The 19,063-nt window shown below is 42.9% G+C and overlaps 1 protein-coding gene across 3 annotated transcripts in view; it reads left to right on the top strand.

Moving 5' to 3' along the window:
• Positions 1-19,063, top strand: part of Arhgef28 (Rho guanine nucleotide exchange factor 28) — a 361,317-nt gene that overhangs the window by 167,840 nt on the left and 174,414 nt on the right. For all 3 annotated transcript variants that reach the window (XM_045133599.1, XM_045133602.1, XM_045133601.1), the window contains exons 5-7: positions 623-806; positions 3,599-3,779; positions 9,671-9,740. In XM_045133599.1, the coding sequence (XP_044989534.1) occupies positions 623-806; positions 3,599-3,779; positions 9,671-9,740 (435 nt within the window). The remainder of the gene's footprint in view (positions 1-622; positions 807-3,598; positions 3,780-9,670; positions 9,741-19,063) is intronic.

Below are 19,063 nucleotides of genomic sequence, written 5' to 3'. Positions count from 1 at the left end.
TGAGAGTCTGCCCTGCAAGCTTAGTCCAATTTTTTCAGAGGACACCTTGGAAATTGAAAAACGTGTTTCCCAAGAATGAACTTTCCCTTGGACCTGTATCCTTAGGTGATGTTCCTGCATACTTAGTGACAGATGGTGGCAATGTGTTGCGTAGTGGCTGGAAAGAGCTCTGTAAGGAGCACACCTAACTCCAACCTCATCCTACTTTCTGACCTGGAGCAAGTCCCCAGACATCTCCCCATTCATGTAGTAAGGGTGGGATTAGATGCTTTTGGTTCCTTCCAGCTCTGATACTTTAAAAAAAAAACAAAAATTTAATTTTTATTATTTATTTGAAAGAAGTGGATAGAGACAGAATGGGTGCACCATGGCCTTCAGCCGCTGCAAAGGAACTCCAGACGTGTGCATCACCTTGTGTACACCATTTGGCTTACGTGGGAACTGTGGGGAATTGAGCCTGGATCCTTTGGCTTTGCAGGCAAGCTCCTTAACCGCCAAGCCATCTCTCCAGCTCTCACTCTGACACTTTTATTTTTACTAAATATATGGTCTCTTTAACCAAATGCACAAAGCAAACTTTGTAAGTGGAGGAACTAATGATCATGTTTTCCCTTCTCCTCAGCATCTCTACACAGAGAGTCCCTCCTGCACCTGGCTGCGAGGTGGGGCTTGGCTAAGCTCTCCCACTTCCTCTTGTGTCTCCCTGGGGGAGTCCAGGCCCTGGTATTACCCAATGAAGAGGGTGCCACACCATTAGACTTAGCTTCCCGTGGCGGACACTCCATGCTGGTGGAAGACATCATGAAGTGAGTCAGCTGTTTTAGTCTCTCTCTTTTTAGCTTCTCGAGTTTCTCTTTTAACCATTTCTCTAAAGCCTAGAAAAACAGAAATATCAAACTACATGCTAATGTTGGCTCACATGTTTTACTGTTAGTTCTCTGGTCTGCAGTACAATACACATTTAGTACATAAATAGATATATTTGATGCTAGCATTTCATAAGAGGGAGCCAGGAAAAAAATGTCCATCGTGGGGAGATATGAAAAAAAAAAAAGTAATTGGGTAAATAGTGACCTAACCCCTTTGTATTTCTCAAGTTTAACTTAAATGATATTTCCTCAGAGAATCCTTTTGAGTTATGGTCTTTTATGATTATGCTTAACTTACAATAATAGTTACAGTTTACTTTATGTAACCATTTGTAGCATATCTTCTCTCTTAAGTCAGTTGAGAGCCAAGACCATGTTTGCTTTACTTACTGGACTATTAGTTTGGTGCCAACTACATACTTTTTATTAAAATGTTTTGTTGAATTGTTGAATAAATAGAAAGCTCTGATAGTGTTATCCAATGGGATGGTCATTAGGGTTTAGTAAAATAATTTATTGACTATAAAGTTCTCTATGTGGATGATAGTATCAACACTTATTCTGGCTAACGAGTGTGTTGCTACTTGGAATGATTCAGATTCAACATTATTCTTCACTTATGAAAGGAGAGTTCATATATCATAATGTCTCAATTCAACATTCAGTAAAATACAAATCATAAATAGAAGAGCACATTGAAAATTATTAAGTGCTACACAAACATTACATCTTGTTAGAACATTATTCCATGAGATGTCTTATTGGGCTGTTTTTTTCTTGTTTGGTGTATTGACCTCAATATAATGAATTTGATTCAATTAATTAATGGTAATATAATGAATAAGTGGATGTTAGAGCAGAAAACCAGAACATTCTCTTTTTATCCCTCTTATTTGATCAAATGACCATCAACCTGACATAAGCCTGTCCAAAGGAAATTATCCTTTCTAGGGAGTGCAGCCCTGTTTCCTTGTCTAAAACTGTCATGGCCTAGTTCACTGTTCCACTGAGGTCCTAGAGATAGACTCACTCATATGCTGGTAGCTTTGTGTCTCCTCCCTGTTTCCAACTCCAGAAGATGTTGTGTTGTAAGAGTTTACATGTTTAATAGCTTCACTCATGAATGAGATGAAAAACAAACTACAAACTTCTTATCGTATGATAGAATGTTCATATTCTAAATGAAAAACAGCAACCTTTCTGCTCAGGTGGAGTCCATTCTTTTGTTGGCATCAGGACATATTTTCTAGAAGATTCTGGAGTCCTTGACAGTAATTAGTGTGAAGTCTTAGAGCACAACCGCTCTTTATACATCTTTTTTTTTTTTAAATCATTTCATGAGAGGTACTGTTTATTTCAATGGGTGGTACAGAAGCCCCTCAACTTAAAACAGGTATGTCTCCATGAACCCACCATTAATTGAAAATATCCTGAGTTGCAAATGCACTTACTGTGCTTAATCTACTGAACATCAGAGCTGGGTGACAGTCCACTGCAGAATATGTTTTCTACCCTCATGACTGTGTGATTGACTGGGGAATGTGGCTTGCTGCCCCTGTCTAACAACTCAAGAGAGTCTTATAGTTATGGTAGTGTTTATCACTAGTCTGAAAGAAGATAAAAATTCAAAATTGGAAGTCAGATTTCTGATGTCTTTTGCAGCATTGTAAAGTTGAAAAATTCTAAGTCAAGCCATCACAAGTTATAGACTGTATATTTCTTTCTTCTTTTTTTTTTCCAAGGTAGGGTCTCACTCTAGCTCAGGCTGACCTAGCATTCACTATGCAGGTCTCAGGGTAGCCTTGAACTCATGGCGATCCTCCTACCTCTGCTTCCCGAGTGCTGAGTGCTGGGATTAAAGGCGTATGCCACCACGCCCGGCTATAGACTATAGATTTTTGTAAAGCAAGTGTTCATTAACAAAGTGAGGTCATGTTAGAAGCAAGAGCCATGGAAATGGCTTTGTGAAGTGAGGAGTCTCAGAGCAATCTGTTGGGAGGTGACATCCTGCTGCACATTAGTATTTTTCTCCTGAGGCATCTTTAGTGTTGTGATTCTGTGATCTTATAAGCCATCCATGAGAGCGTGATTCTAGCCATCAACACGACTTCTACCTAATGAACATGCAATTGCTTTTCGCCAAGACAGAGCAGAAAAAATGAGCTTATATCTAAGAATTTAGTTTGGGGATATTGTTTCCTTGTTAATGAATGCATTCAGGAATATGACGTGATTAAATTTGTGCATGTTTGCATGAGAATTTGCATGAGAAAGTGGCTTACAACAGTGGTCTCAGTGTGTTATGACTAGGTCAGTTGTTTGCAACATCGCAAGCTCATCATGCTCCCTGGAGAGTATGTCTGTTTTCCACTAATAAACTATTGGTTGCCAGCTAATATGTTCTGCATGAGCTCCATTAAAGGGAAAGGCATCTTTTTGGATTAAGAGAATGAACTATGGAGGTAAATTTCTATATTTAAAACAGGACTGTTTTTACGATTCAATAATCTTTTCAAACGCATAGTACTTTCAGTGTCTTTTCGAGCGCACCTGTAAGCGGAAGCGTACAGGTGGTTTGATAAGGATCTGTTTACATGATCTTCGTATTTGAGCGTGGGAATGACTTTCCGGGATCGTGATCCAGTTGCACTTGTATCAAGGGGGGGAGGGCGGGTGCTGGGTGGGGCGTCTCCAAAGCTGTGCTTGGATTTTGACTTGGGATGTTTCAGTTTTCAGAGTGGCTGTTCCCCAAGCTTCTCCCGTGCGTGGCTCAGTGAAGATGCCTGTTTGCAGTTCCTTCACTCATCAGAAACGTTGACCCTGACCCTTAACCACACTGCCGAGCATTTGTTGGAGGCAGATATTAAACTCTTCCGGAAATACTTTTGGGACAGAGCCTTCCTTGTCAAGGTTTGTGCCTGTTATCCCAACATGTAATGATGTGTGTTCCTTTAGGGAGTACCACCATCCATGCATGCTTCGACAACAGTGATCTGGGGGGTAAGCGTGTTTTTTTTCTATTGAAGATTTGGGACACGTGGAATTGGGACCCACGTTCCAATTCTCTAGAATGAAGATTATTACATATTTTGGCAGGACAAAAAATAGTTCAAACATCCTTGTTTCCGAACCTACCTCTACCCATGATTTTTTTGTTTTGTTTTAATATTGTTATTTATATTTATATTTTTCAAGGTAGGGTTTCACTCTAGCCCAGGCTGACCTGGAATTCACTATGTAATCTCATGGTGGCCTCAAACTCATGGCGATCCTCCTACCTCTGCTTCCTGAGTGCTAGGACTAAAGGTGTGCACCATCATGCCTGGATATTATTTATATTTTTGCAAGCAGAGAGAGATAGACAGAAAAGAGACAGAGAGAACGGGCATGCCAAGGCTTCCAACTGTTGCAGACCATCTCCAGACATCAGTGCCACCATGCATCTGGCTTTACGTGGGTACTGGGGCATCGGACCTGGGTCTTCAGGCTTTGCAGCAAGCGCCTTAACTGCTGAGCCATCTCTCTAGCACCCCTCTTTTTTTTTGCAACAATATCTTGCTTTGTAGCTCAGGCTTGCCTTGAACTCATGATTCTCCTGCTCTGTCTCTTGTGTACTTGGGTTACCAACAGGTACCATTAGCCCTGTCTCCCATGGTTGGATTTCAGCACTCTAATATGAGTTTCCTCTGCACTTATTGACAATACTGTAATTCTTTCCTCGGATAGTTCATTTAGGGCTACTTTCCTAGTATTCAGTCCTGAGCTTTTTCATGGCTCAGGTATATTTAAGCTTTTGTCCCACTACACAACTGGGAACAGGTGAGAACCTAGTTCTTTTTTTAAAATATCTTATTTTTATTTATTTATTTGAGAGAGGGAAAGAGGCAGAGTGAGAGAGAGAGAGAACGGGCACACCAGGGCTTCCAGCCACTACAAACGAACTCCAGACACATGTGCCACCTTGTGCATCTGGCTAATGTGGGTCTCGGGGAGTAGAACCTGGGTCCTTCGGCTTTGCAGGCAAGTGCCTTAACCGCTAAGTCATCTCTCCAGCCCAGAACCTAGTTCTTTTTAAAAAATTTTTTATTTAACTTATTAGAGAGAAAGAGAGAGAGAACAGGTGCACCAGGGCCTCCAATCACTGCAAACGGAACTCCAGATGTGTGTGCCACCTTGTGCATCTGGCTTACGTAGGTACTGGGGAATTAAACCTGGGTCCTTTGGCATCACAGGCAAGTGCCTTAACAGCAAAGTCATCTATCCGCCCCAAGAACCTAGTTCTTTTACAGATGCTTACCCCTCCCCCACCAGAGCTCATGTCACAGCCTTTGTGTGTGCATGCACGTTTGCACGTGGGAGTGCCACGGTGTGTATCGAGATCAGGACGACATGAGGGGTTCACTCTTGCCTTCCACCTTGCTTGGGGCAGGGTCTCCCATTGTGCCTGGTGTTCACAGTTCTCCTTGCTGCACATGCCGGGCTTGCTGGTCCATGAACTTACAGGCAGTTCTCTTGCCTCTGCCTCCTTCCTGCCTTAAGCATTCTGGGCTTACAGGTGATAGTACTACTTACTGTGCTAGACTTTTGGGGGCACCAAGAGCAGCAACTCGTGCTTGCAAGGCAAGTGCTTTCTCCATTGAACCATCTCTGCAGCCCACATGCACCAAGTTTAAGAGGTCTTATAGCTCATGCGTTTCAGGATTAAAACACCTCATCTGTATTATTACTGGTACTATTTTATAGACTCTGAAAGAATAGCAAGAATATCGATACATTCTAACGATTAGTAAGCACAATTATTTTGAGTAGGCCCTGGTCAACCTGGGGGACAGTGCTTAGGGATCCAGTGGACTCACTGATGAGATCACATGGCTCCTCAGTTCTTCAACATGTCTGCAAGCAATGCACAGGTTTTCCTGGCTGTGCAGGCCTTTGGCATATTCAGAAGTCAACTTAGAACACAGATGTTGTCATATCAGAGTTTGGACTTCTTCATGTGTGTATTATGTAACTAAATTACAAATACAGTCAAACAACCATGTATCAAATAAATATTATTGGCATGGCCCATACAGAATTTTTAAATTTTATTTCTTATTGACAGCTTCCATAATTTAAAACAATATGCTGTGGTAATTCCTTCCCTGCCCCCATTTTCCCCTTTGAAACTCCACTGTCCATCATATCCCCTCCCTCTCTCAATCAGCCTGTCTTTTATTTTGATGTCATGATCTTTTCCTCCTATTATGATGGTCTTGTGTAGGTAGTGTCAGGCACTGTGAGGTCATGGATATCCAGGCCATTTTGTGTCTGGAGGAGCATGTTGTAAGGAGCCCTTCCCTTCCTTTGGCTCTTACATTCTTTCCACCACCTCTTCCACAGTAGACCCTGAGCCTTGGAAGGTGAGATAGAGATATTTCAGTGCTGAGCACTCCTCTGTCGCTTCTTTTCAGCACCATGGTGCCTTCTGAGTTATCCCAAGGTCACTGCCATCTGAAAAGAGAAGGTTCTCTGACCAAAAGTGAGAGTAGCATTCATACATGGCTCTGAACATTAAGAGAAGTGCTTACTGAGCAGTTTGATGAGCATAGCACATACATTTAGCCAGATACCAGCAGACATCAGAATTTTATTTCAACAGTTAAAATGAAACATGCACTTCAGTATAGGATCTGACTCCCTTGGCTGGGTTTCCAGAAATTTCGTGTCAAATTTTCTGGCACGTAGAATTATGTGCAGCATCTACAGATGAGGCTTGAGATTCGGGTGCTTGTCATCCGAGGACACTAAAGCTTCCAGCCATCGCTGTGGCTTCTCGTCGCAGCGCCAGACGGTGGCAAGTCCCCAACAGGCAGCCACTGGGCTTTGCCGCCCATGGTTCTCAGGATGACTTCCTTCTCTTGCGCCCTCATTGGGACCGAGCTTGGTAGTATGCTTGACCTCAGAAGAGACATGCACACATCGACAGGCCCTTGGTGACTAGATTAAAAAGAATATATCCAGTTCTGTGTCCAGTAAAACACATCGCACATTTTGCTTCATTACAGAATCCCACATCTTACAGGTTGAATGTGTGCCATCACATACACACGTGGGAAAGATTTATGGTGAATAAACCTAGACACCTCCTGATTTATTGCAGTGCATCCTGCAATAATGTTGCCCAAAGGGAGATAGCTGTCAGGTTTCTGTGAAGCTTTCATCTCATGAAAAACACTTCAGATGAGAGTTGTTAAAATGGAATGGCCTTCTCTCCCAACCACCACCCTCTCCTTTCTGCCTCGAGGTGTGTGGTGAATGGTGAGCCAGGACACCAGGGGGAAAGGCAAGGGTTGAGATTCTTCCTGACATGAAATGTCATTCACTCTGACAGGCCTGGAAAATGACTCTGTAGAATTCTTGAGTTTGAGTTCTGAGTTGCTCTTGATTCATTTTACTTGGTCAGATGTTTTTTCAAGTATAAGCAAGATGCACTTGTTCATGGCTGGCTGGCAATGAAGCTTTACAGTTACAGGTACAGATAAGAAATATGGTGAAATAATGTATGAACTGTGCGCAGAAAGTATTCATGGCAAACCAGGCATGGTGGCACTCATCTGTAATCCCATTGCTCAGGAGACTTAGATGGGGGCGGATCATGAGTTCAAAGCTAGCCCAGACTATATAGCAAGATGCTGTCTCAAAAATATAAGAGAGGGACTGAAGAGATGGCTTAGGAGTTAAGTGCTTGCCTGTGAAGCCTAAGGACCCTGGTTCAAGGCTTGATTCCCCAGGACCCATGTTAGCCAGATGCACAAGGGGGCGCACATGTCTGGAGTTCATTTGCAGTGGCTGGAAGCCCTGGCATGCCCATTCTCTCCCTCTCTCTCTCCCTCCCTCTCTCTTTCTCTCTCTGTCTGTCGCTCTCAAATAAATAAATAAAAATAAACAAAAAAAAATTAAAAAATATATGAGAGGGCTGCAGAAATGACTCAGCAGTTAAGGCACTTGCTTGCAATGTTTAATGGCTCACGTTTGGTTCCCTGCTACCCACATAAAGCCAGATGCACCAAGTAGTGCGTGCATCTCGAGTCCATTTGCAGTGGCTAGAGGCCCTGGCATGTCCATTCTCTCTGGCTCTCTTCAATCTCTCTCTGCTTGGAAATAAATAAACTATTTTTAAAAGATAAGAGAGTGCTGGAGAAATAGCTTAGCGGTTAAGGTGCTTGCCTGTGAAGCCTATGGACCCTTGCTTGGCTTTCCAGATCCCACATAAGCCAGACGCACAGAGGTAAGACAAGCACAAGGTTGCACATGCCCACCAGGTGGTGCAGGTGTCTGGAGTTCCACTGCAGTGGCTGTGCCAATTCTCTCTCTCTAAAAATAAAAATTAAATTAAATTAAAAAAATAAGAACAAAAGAGGAAGGAAGTAGGGAAGGAAGGGATCATATTTTTTGAGTTTTATATGTCTGAAAGTCTTTTTTCCTGTGGCAGATCTTGAAAGGCTTAGAGGAGGATGACCCGTCCACACTGAGCCACAGCCCAGTTTAGTCCTTGCTAGCAGACATAGGCAGCCTCAGGTTTGGACATTGCTCACTTATCTGCAGCTTTCTAGAGCAACAACAGCAAAACCTTGCTGTAGAAACCTGAGCTTGCCCCACCATATACCACAGCTCTACATTGCCTCCTCTCAGAGGCCACACTGGGTCACAGGTATATTGGTTTTATCTTTTTACTCTATCTTATATTTGTTGATGATAATATGACAATTGTTAAAAATAAGTGTTATAAATATCTGGGACTAAATATATAAATTATAAAACAGATATGAAGAGGCAGATAGATAGATAGATAGATAGATAGATAGATAGATAGATAGATAGATGGACAGGATTGTCACACCAGGGCCTCCAGCCACTGCAAACGAACTCTAGACACGTGCGCCCCCTTGTGCATCTGGCTAACGTGGGTCCTGGGGAATCGAGCCTCGAACCGGGGTCCTTGGGCTTCACAGGCAAGCGCTTAACCGCTAAGCCATCTCTCCAGCCCTATTGTGTGCATTTTTAATGTTCCTTTTTGTTCTGACCTCAAGATGTTGCTCTGGAATGATCAGAAAAATGAAGCCCTTCATCCACTGGCCTAATAACCTGCCTGATAGAATTCCAGGGTCCATTTCAGTTGTGTGGATTATCCATCCAAGCAGGTTGAAGATTTGTTTTATATATGCTGATGCAATCTTAGGGTGTTTTACCATTCGGCACACCAATATGCAATTCTATATTTCATCATATTTTCGCTGGCTGGAGGAATCTCAAAAGGAGATACAAATAGTTCCAAGAGAACAGCTTTTTGCCAAGGCCTTGAGATGGTGCAGTCAAAGGCAACATGTGCCAGTGCCCGTGGGCTTGCAAGCTTTCGTGATCTGTGGTCACCCATGGCCCTACCCCTTCACCTGGTCCTGTTATCTCTGTGTCTAGGATGTGGGTGTGGGACACTTCAGTAGGGGAAGTGCCCACACACATGGCTCTTATTTTTTTTTGTCTCAGGGTTCTCTGCTCTCTTTGTTCACACATTACATTCCTGAGACCCTCTGATTGTGGCCAGAAGAAAAAGCAAGCATTTGTAGGAGGGAGAGGCTTGGCCATGCTTCTGGGTTTCTCCTGAGTTCATTGCCACGATCCCACCACCAGGGAAACCGGCCTTACCTTCTCACAGCAGTGTTTCCGAGATCTCTGATTGCTCTGCTCACCTCTGGGCTGCATATCTAAAGCCTCAAATGGGTTTCAGTGACTTTTTTTTTTTCTCTCCTTTCATTTCTTAGGCTCTTGAGCAAGAAGTGAGGCCAGAGGAAGGACCGAGCATGCCCTCCGGAGCTGCAGAAACTGAGGAAGGTATGCATGCTCTCCTGTCCCTTGTAGGGAGCCTAGACATTATAGGATAAACCAGCTGGCTGGTCCACCAAGACACACAGTAAAGCAGCAACCAAGGGATATAGAGAGATCTGGGGTGTGGGGGTACATTATCACCCCTGGGCCTCTGACAGCATCAAACACAGCGTACTGTTTGTGTTTACTCTTCATTCCATTAGCATTTATTTGGGGCAGTTTTCTGGCCCCAGGCTAGGTCTCATGGGCCTGATCTTCAGAGCACTGCCCCCTACACAGGACATCTTCTTCATCCCAAAGTTCACTATGTTCATTCCTTCAGCCCTTCTGTTACCCTTGCTGCTTTGCCCTATCAACCTTTAGGGACCTTCTCCTTTGGGTTGCACCACTGGTTCAGTAAGAGGATGTTTCAGAAAGCGTGAAGTGTGTCCACCTGCGTGGAGGCTGGGCAGCACCACTGGCATTTAGAGGTGAGGATTCAGGGGTGTTGGGTGCTCTGCACACCTACAAGATATCCCATGCTCAGGTTCCATGTTTGACTCTCCAGATCCCATGTAAGCCAGACGCACAAAGGTGAGGCAAGCGCAAGGTCACGCCTGCCCACTACGTGGTGCAAGCGTCTGGAATGCCAATTCTCTCTGCCTCTCTCTCTTAAAAAATAATTTAAAAAAATTATTCCATGTTGCCAATTCCAGTGATGAGGTTACTTTTGCTCATGGTGGGAGTTCTCACTGAGAGATGTTTAATAATACACTGTTCTATTCCACATCAAGGTACATGACTCATTCTGATGCCATTTTTTTTTTTTTACACAATACCCAGTCCACCCTCAGAAGAATCATTATTTCTTCATTTTAGTCAACTTGCTTGTTCATACACATCCCCTTCTCCCTAGACAATAATCCTGATCTATCAGTAAGTCTAATAATAAACAATTTTCGGTCTATGACACATTCTCACCTTTGTTTCTTATCTGTTCCTCTACTTCTTGTTGGGGATGCATTCTGACCCCCTACAATCTAGTACATTACAAACATTTAACCACACCATGGTACCTTTTAGGTTGGAAAACATTTTATACGTTGAATGCAGATTATCTTCTTAGTTACTTTCCTTTTGTTTTGTATTTTAGTTAGGGCATTGATTTCTGGATTTTGGAATTATGTGTAGATATAAGGTTATTTTTATAGCTGGGGAGTTAGAAATAGCTGTTAATGTGGGGAGTAGGAAAGATAGTTATGAAATAAATACTCATGTAAGAGATATTAGTCTGAGGAGGTTGAGAACCACAGTTACGGTCAGGGAGGAAAGTAAGGACAACAAGGTCCTTATTTTTATACCTCCAATGCTAATATCTGGTTAATATTTTAATTTTGCTTCTACTTGGCCACACAGAGTAGCTGCATTCTGGTATTTGTCAGATAGTGTAACCTTAGATTCTTTTTTTTGTAATTATATAAATATATTTATAAAGATTTATACAATTGTAGATGTATACATAACTACTTACATAGACTTAGGAAAAAAAATGTAAGAACATCAATTCAAAAGAACAAATTTCCCCATGATTTCCTCAAGGAAACCCATTCTTTAGGGAGGTTCCCTCAAAATCCAACTATTAAAAACCACATAAGCCGGGTGTGGTGGCCCACGCCTTTAATCCCAGCACTCAGGAGGCAGAGGTAGGAGGATCACTGTGAGTTCGAGGCCACCCTGAGACTACATAGAGAATTCCAGGTCAGCCTGAGCTAAAGTGAGACCCTACCTCAAAAAAACAAACAAACAAACAAACAAAAACCCCATATAATTGTATACTAGCAACACATGGAAGCTTTTCCTTTCAATCCCCTAGTTGCCAAGAGAGAAATTTTCAAGTTCATGGGAACCTGAAAGGCCTCTGAGCAATAGCAATTTATGTTCAAGTAGAAAAATCAGTCTAAGCCGACTAAATAGTCATTCTATATTAATGGCTTTATAACCAGTCAGTCCTGATTATGCCTGCAGGTAACTATTACCCTGTCAAAGGACTCTAAAGGTCAATGAAAACCTGAGCTTATAATGAAGCTGACAAGTATAATATTATACAGAGATTCAACGTGGCCTTCTCTAAATAAAACTGGAAAAAGCTTTCACCAGCTACAATTTGAATGCGGCTTTTGTGGCAGAAAACCCTCACATCTGAAGATTACTGATAATCTCCATAGCCTCCCTTACTGCTTGCTGTCTTAAGAACCGAGTTCAGAGTTCTTCTTCTCAGAGACTTCAGTTTTGATATTTTTTAAGAAATAAAATAGCATGAAGAATTAAGGCCAATCAGTCACCAGAGCATTTTAGAGATTATTCCAACCAGGGGTAGAAAATGAATCACGATTTCTCACCCGAAGAACATGGTTGGCAACTCTCAGATGCAGAGCCTTAGATTCTTAATCCCTGTGTTGAGTGAAAATGTCTTGGGCAAGGGGCTTGAGAGATGGCCTAGAGGTTAAGGAGCTTGCCTACGAAGCCTAAGGACCCATATTCTACTCTCCAGGTCCCACACCAGCCAAATGCACAAGGTGACGCAAGCACAAGGTCACACATGTGCGCTGGGTGATATAAGTGTCTGGAGTTCCATTGCGGTTAGAGCCCTGGCATGCCAATTCTCTTCCTCTCTCTCTCTCATTCTTTCACAAAAAAGTTTAAGGAGCAGGAGCAGGAGAGATGGATTAGTGGTTAAGGTATTTGCCTGCGAAGCCAAAGGAGCCCAGGCTCGATTCCCCAGGACCCATGTAAGCTGTTCTGGAAAGGTCACTCTGGACGGAGTCTTGGGGGTTCAAGTAGAAGGCAGGGTATCAGCCAGGGGGCTGCAGATAGTCCTATGGAAGGACTGCACCATGGCAGGGCAGGGCACTCAGAAAGATGGGGAGAGGCAAGTACCATCCTGGTCGGGGAGGGCCTGATCAGGTGCCAGGGAAAAGAGAGAGGAGTGATTCTTCTAGTCCTGCATTATGTTTCTGGGTGGGGTAGGAAGCAGAACTGTGACAAACAAGGAACTCAGTTTGTTTTCATTTAATTTTTTTTTATGTATTCATTTATTTATTTGACAGAGAGAGAAAGACAGAGAGAGAGGGAACACAGGTGCATCAGGGTCTCCAGCTGCTGCAAACGAACTTTCCATCTTGTATATCTGGCTTATGTGGGTCCTGGGGAATTGAACCTGGGTCCTTTGGCTTCACAGGCTAGCGCCTTAACCGCTAAGTCATGCTTCCAGCTCTGAACTCAGTTTTTGACAGGTTGAGTTTGTCGGGTCTATGGGACTACCAAATAAAGAGGAATGAAGTCACCCAATCAAAAGAATTTGGCCAGATAATCAAACCTTTTAGCCCCTGGGTCCAATAAGTAACCAGTGTATTTTGTGGATCTTCTAGATTATGTGACCTTTGCAGGGATGTGAGGAGCTATTTTCATATTCCAGCAGAGGGCAGTGTTCAGCTAATGTGGAAATCCCACCTTGAGTTTTGCCCATTCAAGGAGACAGAAGACTGGGTTGGAAGATCAAAACATTTTGAACATGAAAGTGTCTTCTATTACTTTTCCTTGTTAATACTAAGCAAACCTTTCTCTTTCAGATCTGCTAGAAGACTTTTCTAATAGATTATGTTTGTCTGTTCCTTCTGGGGTAATGTGTCTACACAGACTTCAAGCTAGTGTCTGTAGTTGACATAGATTAAAAGACTGTAATGGCTTTAATCTGGAATTAACTTTGCTGTCTGTCAGTGTGATAAATGATTTTATTATTATTCCTGTGAACCAATTATGGCCCCATGATTTCATGATTATAATTTCACTGGCAGGAAGTTATTCTGCACCAATTGAATGGCCTAACAGTTCCCTTCAAACAGACTCCATTCCCTCCTTGACCTCTCACTTTTATTTGGTCTTTCTACCCTAGGACTTTCTAAAGGAACTGTACTGATCAGCAGTCTTAAAAAAAAAAAAATCATCTGAAAAGTGAGGATTTTTTTTTTACCGAATAGGTTTAAAATGCTCTATATGAAACTCACATTGGAGACCCAGGGTGCATTTAGTGTTCTAGTAAACCAGAGGGTGTCAGAGGGTCAACCCAGACGACCACTGAAGAATCCCTTCTGCTCTGTTCCCAGTGCTTCTTGGGAGTGGTCTGCGGAAAGTAATTTGGAGAATGGGGCGGTTCCCTGTCTCTCCTGACCTTCCTCCTTGGGCCCTGCTTTCTCCTGGTCCATCTCACTTGGGCTCTCAGTGTCCTTCAGCGTGGTGATGGGGCCCAGGGAGGCATGCTTTGCCCACTCATGGTCATCTTGTGTGTGAATCTGTCAGTGCCTCCCAGGCTCCTGCCTCCATTCCCCTTTTGTTTATTTCATATTATTATTTTCAACAGCACAGGTTATTATTTTTTTTATTAGCTGTGGACATAGTATGTAAAGAGCATATATTGGTACCATTCTTTCCCTCATCCCTTTCCCTTTTCCAGTATCTGATCTTCCTGTTTCCACCTCCCAAGGGATGGGATTACAGGTGAGAGACACCGCCGCTTGTTCTCACCATAGTGAGTGATGCCATTTCAGACCACTGACTGTCTAGAACCCACTGGTCACAGAGCCAGCTGAGAACTCCCATAGCACCAGTTCTCTATTACAAAAATTTGGTTTCTTTTCATTCTGTTTTTGTATCTATTTATTGTTTGACTAATTAATTAATTTGCAAGCAGAGAGAGACAGAGAGCAAGAGAGAGTGAAAAAGAAGGAGAGATATAATGGGCACTCCTGGACCTCTAGCCACTGCAAATGGCTTTATGTGGGTACTGGGGGAATCGAACTCCACTTGTTAGGCTTTGTAGGCAAGTGCCTTAACTGCAGAGCCATCTCTCCAGCCCCCTGCATTTATTTATTTATTTTATTTTATTTTATTTTTTGGTTTTTCGAGGTAGGGTCTCACTCTGGTCCAGGCTGACCTGGAATTAACTCTGTAGTCTCAGGGTGGCCTTGAACTCACGGCGATCCTCCTACCTCTGCCTCCCGAGTGCTGGGATTAAAGATGTGCGCCACCACGCCTGGCATCCCTGTATTTAATTTTATTAGCACATGTTAATTATATAAAATAATGGATTTGACTATGAGTCTTTTCATACATGTAAATAGTGTACTTTGATCATCTTTATAAGTTACCTTCTGATTGCTGGGACAAAACACCCAGCCAAGAAGCAGCTTTACTGAAGGAAAGGGTTCATTTTGGCGTATGGTTATGTGTTTCATCACAGAGAGGAAAGCATGGCAGAAGCAGACATGAGGCTGTCACATCTTGTCACATCAGCTGGGAAGACTCAGCAAGAGTGAACTAGCTCACACTGGCAAGGGGGCGGGGTCATTAAAATCTCAAGTGCCATCCCCCAGCGACGCCTCCTCTAGCAAGCTGGGGATCATGAACGAGGTTTAGTCATAAACACACGAGGCTGTGGGGACATTTGATATTCAAACTCCACAGTCTTCATTTCTGGGAGCCAGGATGTTAGTTTTCTCATTTGAGGCCTGCGGGAGGGAGAGGCGGCACAGAGAGCTTCTGGACCTTGTCTGAAGTGACACTTTTGCATCAGCAGTCAGAAACCGGTTGTCTAACTTCTTCCTGCGCTATCGCTCCCCTCCCAGCTATTCCTAGGTAACAGAGGATCTGTTTTATGTTGTCTTTGCACCGGCTGGTCTAGAATTTTCTCCAGCATCTGTGTGATGGAAAAAGTGTAACATTAGAATCATTGCCTGGAAGAGGCAATCACCAGCGCCTGTGACAGATTTGTGGCCCGCGTGCTCAGACTTGTGATGACACGTGCTGGCCGCACGCAGGCTCCGTTCAGCAGCTCAGCTCTCCCGTGACCTGGCGTTTCAGCATTCTGCAAGCCGCTTGACAATGTTCGTTTGTATGGAAAATGCTGGAAGCCAACCATGGTGTTAGAGGAAGAGGAAGAACTAAAGATGAGGTCATTTAATAAGAGAAAATATGGGCAAAGCTCCTTGCCTAACTAATAATCTAAGGTAGTGGGTACATCATCTAACATGTACCTAGTAGTGAATTTGGGATATTTAATGTATGTGTGTGTGTGTATTTAAAATATTTTATTTATTTTTATGAGTGAGAAGGAGAGAGAGAGAGGAGAGGGAGAGAGAGGAGGTGGGGTAAGGGAGAAGGGTCACTAGGGCCACTAGCCACTGCAAACGAGCTCCAGACACGTGTACCACCATGCACATCTGGCTTACGTAGATTCTGAAGACTCGAACCTTGGTTCTTAGGCTTCACAGGCAAATGCCTTAATGACTAAGCAATCTCTCCAGCCCTAAAGTGGATACTTTGAGCCTCAGGACATGACCTTTCATGTCAGTGACTAGAGGTGAGCAGAGATGAGGATGTGGTACTTCCATTTGTGATATAGAAGTGGAATGCTATGACAGATTTTTCATGTTTGAATATTCCCTATGAGACATTATTAGGAAAACAAGAGGCCTTTTATCCGTACAGTTTTCCAACCAAGATGTTTTATTGTGGTGTGGTGTTGGTGGCTCAGTGGTTAACATAGCTGCCTTTTGAGATGTTTTATTTTAAATACTGTAATGTGGGCCCTTTTAAAGATGTTGTGCATGGTTTAAATATTGAATCAAGATAAAAGTCCTTTAAGCTAGGTGAAGTAGACAGTTCTACATTATTGGGATGAGCATCCAAACCCGACACAGTTTATAGGAGGAAGGGATTTATTTTAAGCTTACAGATTGAGGGGACGTTCCGTCAGGCTGTCAGCTGCTTCCACACATCAAGCAGAGAGAAAAACTGCTGCTAGCAAAACATTAGCACCAGTACACACCCCAAAAAGCAGCAAACACACACCTAGAGCAAGGAGTAGAGACCCCAGCCAGCTCTGCACCCCTTTAGGCTGTAAATCAGATCTGCCCCCAAACACACCTTAGGGCTGGACCCCAGAATCTTGCCCCCAGGGACACCTCCTCGAGCCAGGTGGCTGAGTCTATTGGGGGGCATACATTCAAACCACTGTACCAGGAAGGTAGGGACCTGAGGTATTAGGGGTGGAGGCCAGCATTTGGGAAGCAGTTCTGTAAGATGAATACTAAACTGAGTCACAAGTGTCTACTACCCTAGCATAGGGATCTGCCCAAGGCTTTGATGAGCATCATTCACAAGGGATTAGGTGATTTGAGTGTTTTCAACACAATTTTTGAAAGGTAGGTATAGAAAGACAACTACTGCCTCTTGTAAGTCATAGATGGCAGCCAGCAGAGGGGGGACAGCGATGGTGAGAGGCCAGGAAGAGGGGAGATAGTGCACAGTTGGATGCCAGTCTCTACCATCCAATTATCTAGAAGGAATATGCTGTTTCACAACACAGCAGGGTGACTGTACTTGCAATGCCTTATAGATTTTAAGAATAAAAGAGAGAGAGAGAGAGAGGAGTTTATAGTCTCCAAAAGCAAAAATATGATGGAAACGTTAACTATCCTGATCTGGTTATTACACATTATATGTATATGTATAGATACATACACATGTGTTGATTAAAACAAACAAATTAAAAAAATTAAAACCACACAGAAAATGCTCCTCCTACCCCTAGGCAGTGATTTCTTTCATTCTACAGAGCAATTTAGCCTTTTTCAAATTTTCCTTACAGACTGATCTTGCCAGTCTTTTAAAAAATTTTTTTTTGTCTAAATAAGAACTTTGGTCTGGAGGGATGGCTTAGTGGTTAAGGCACTTTCCTGCAAAGCCAAAGGACCCAGGTTCAATTCCCCAGGACCCATGTAAGCCAGATGCACAAGGTGGTGCATGTGTCTGCGGTTTGTTTGCAGCACCAAAGGCCCTGACACTCCCGTTGTCTTTTTCTCTATCTGTACCCCCTCCAAATAAATAATATAGATAAATTAAAAAAATTATAAAGTCCTTTTGCCATTAAACAGATCAAAGATAAAGATAGAACGTCAAGATGATATGATGATCACGTTTGTATATTATTACATTAGCATTTATATATATATAAATGAAAATTCAGCCCTCTTGACACAGCGGGCAGTGTGTCAGTCTCTCGTACATGAAAATTCTTATTTACTAGTGAATCTCAGACTTAGAAACTTAGAGATTGAGCTGGAAAGAACCACTTTATATGAATCCACAGAGCAGAGGCTCTCCACATCTCATCCAGAGGCAACAGATTCATTTTACTCCTTATGTGGTATCTTCCTTCTAGCTGGATTTAAAAAAAATATTTATCTATTTATTTATTTATTTGAGACAGAGACAGGGAGAGAGAGAGAGAGTGGGAATGGGCATGCCAAGGCCCCTAGCCACTGCAAATGAACTCCAGATGCATGTGCCATCATGTGCATCTGGCTTACGTGGGACCTGGAGAATTGAACCTGGGTGTTTAGGCTTCACAGGCATGTGCCTTAGCTGCTAAGACATCTCTTCAGCCCTCTAGCTGGATTTTGATGGAGTTCAAGAGCTTCCTATGAAATTGTAGGTAAAGAGTTAGTTCCTTATTAGAATCCAAGCTAAGTCTCAGGGACATAAAAGTCATCCTAAAACAAATGTGCATTTTGTGTCTGTCTTGGTCAGATGCCTTGACTCATCTTATCCAAGCAACTAAATTAGGAGAATTTAATCAATTTACTTTGAGATATAATGATTTAAAGCATCTTTATAAATGATAATTGCAACCAAATTTTAGGTTGAGGATATCCTTTCCCCCCAACTCAAGTCTTTACCCTTGAAGAACTGAGAGATAGAAGGTGTACAGAAAATGTAAAAATCTACATAAAAAACTGAACATAGGGCTGGAGAAATGGCTTAGCTATTATGGCACTTGCCTGCGAAGCCTAAGGACCCAGGTCGAATCCCCAGTACCCACATAAGCCAGATGCACAAGGTGATGCATGTGTCTGGAGTTTGTTTGCTGTGGTTAGAGACCCTGGCACACACATTCTTTCTCTATCTATCTGCCTTTTTCTCTGTCAAATAAATAATTTAAAAAAATACTAAACATGGGGCTTAGCAGTTAAGCGCTTGCCTGTGAAGCCTAAGGACCCCGGTTCGAGGGTCGGTTCCCCAGGTCCCACGTTAGCCAGATGCACAAGGGGGTGCACGCGTCTGGAGTTCGTTTGCAGAGGCTGGAAGCCCTGGCGCGCCCATTCTCTCTCTCTCCCTCTGTCTTTCTCTCTGTGTCTGTTGCTCTCAAATAAATAAATAAAAAATTAAAAAAAATACTAAACATGAATTTGTCATATAAAACAATTATACTCCTAGCTTTGTGCTCAAGAGGC

This window comes from Jaculus jaculus, chromosome 14 (genome assembly GCF_020740685.1).
Source record: "Jaculus jaculus isolate mJacJac1 chromosome 14, mJacJac1.mat.Y.cur, whole genome shotgun sequence".
NCBI lineage: Eukaryota > Metazoa > Chordata > Mammalia > Rodentia > Dipodidae > Jaculus > Jaculus jaculus.
This window is presented reverse-complemented; position numbering and strand designations above follow the sequence as displayed.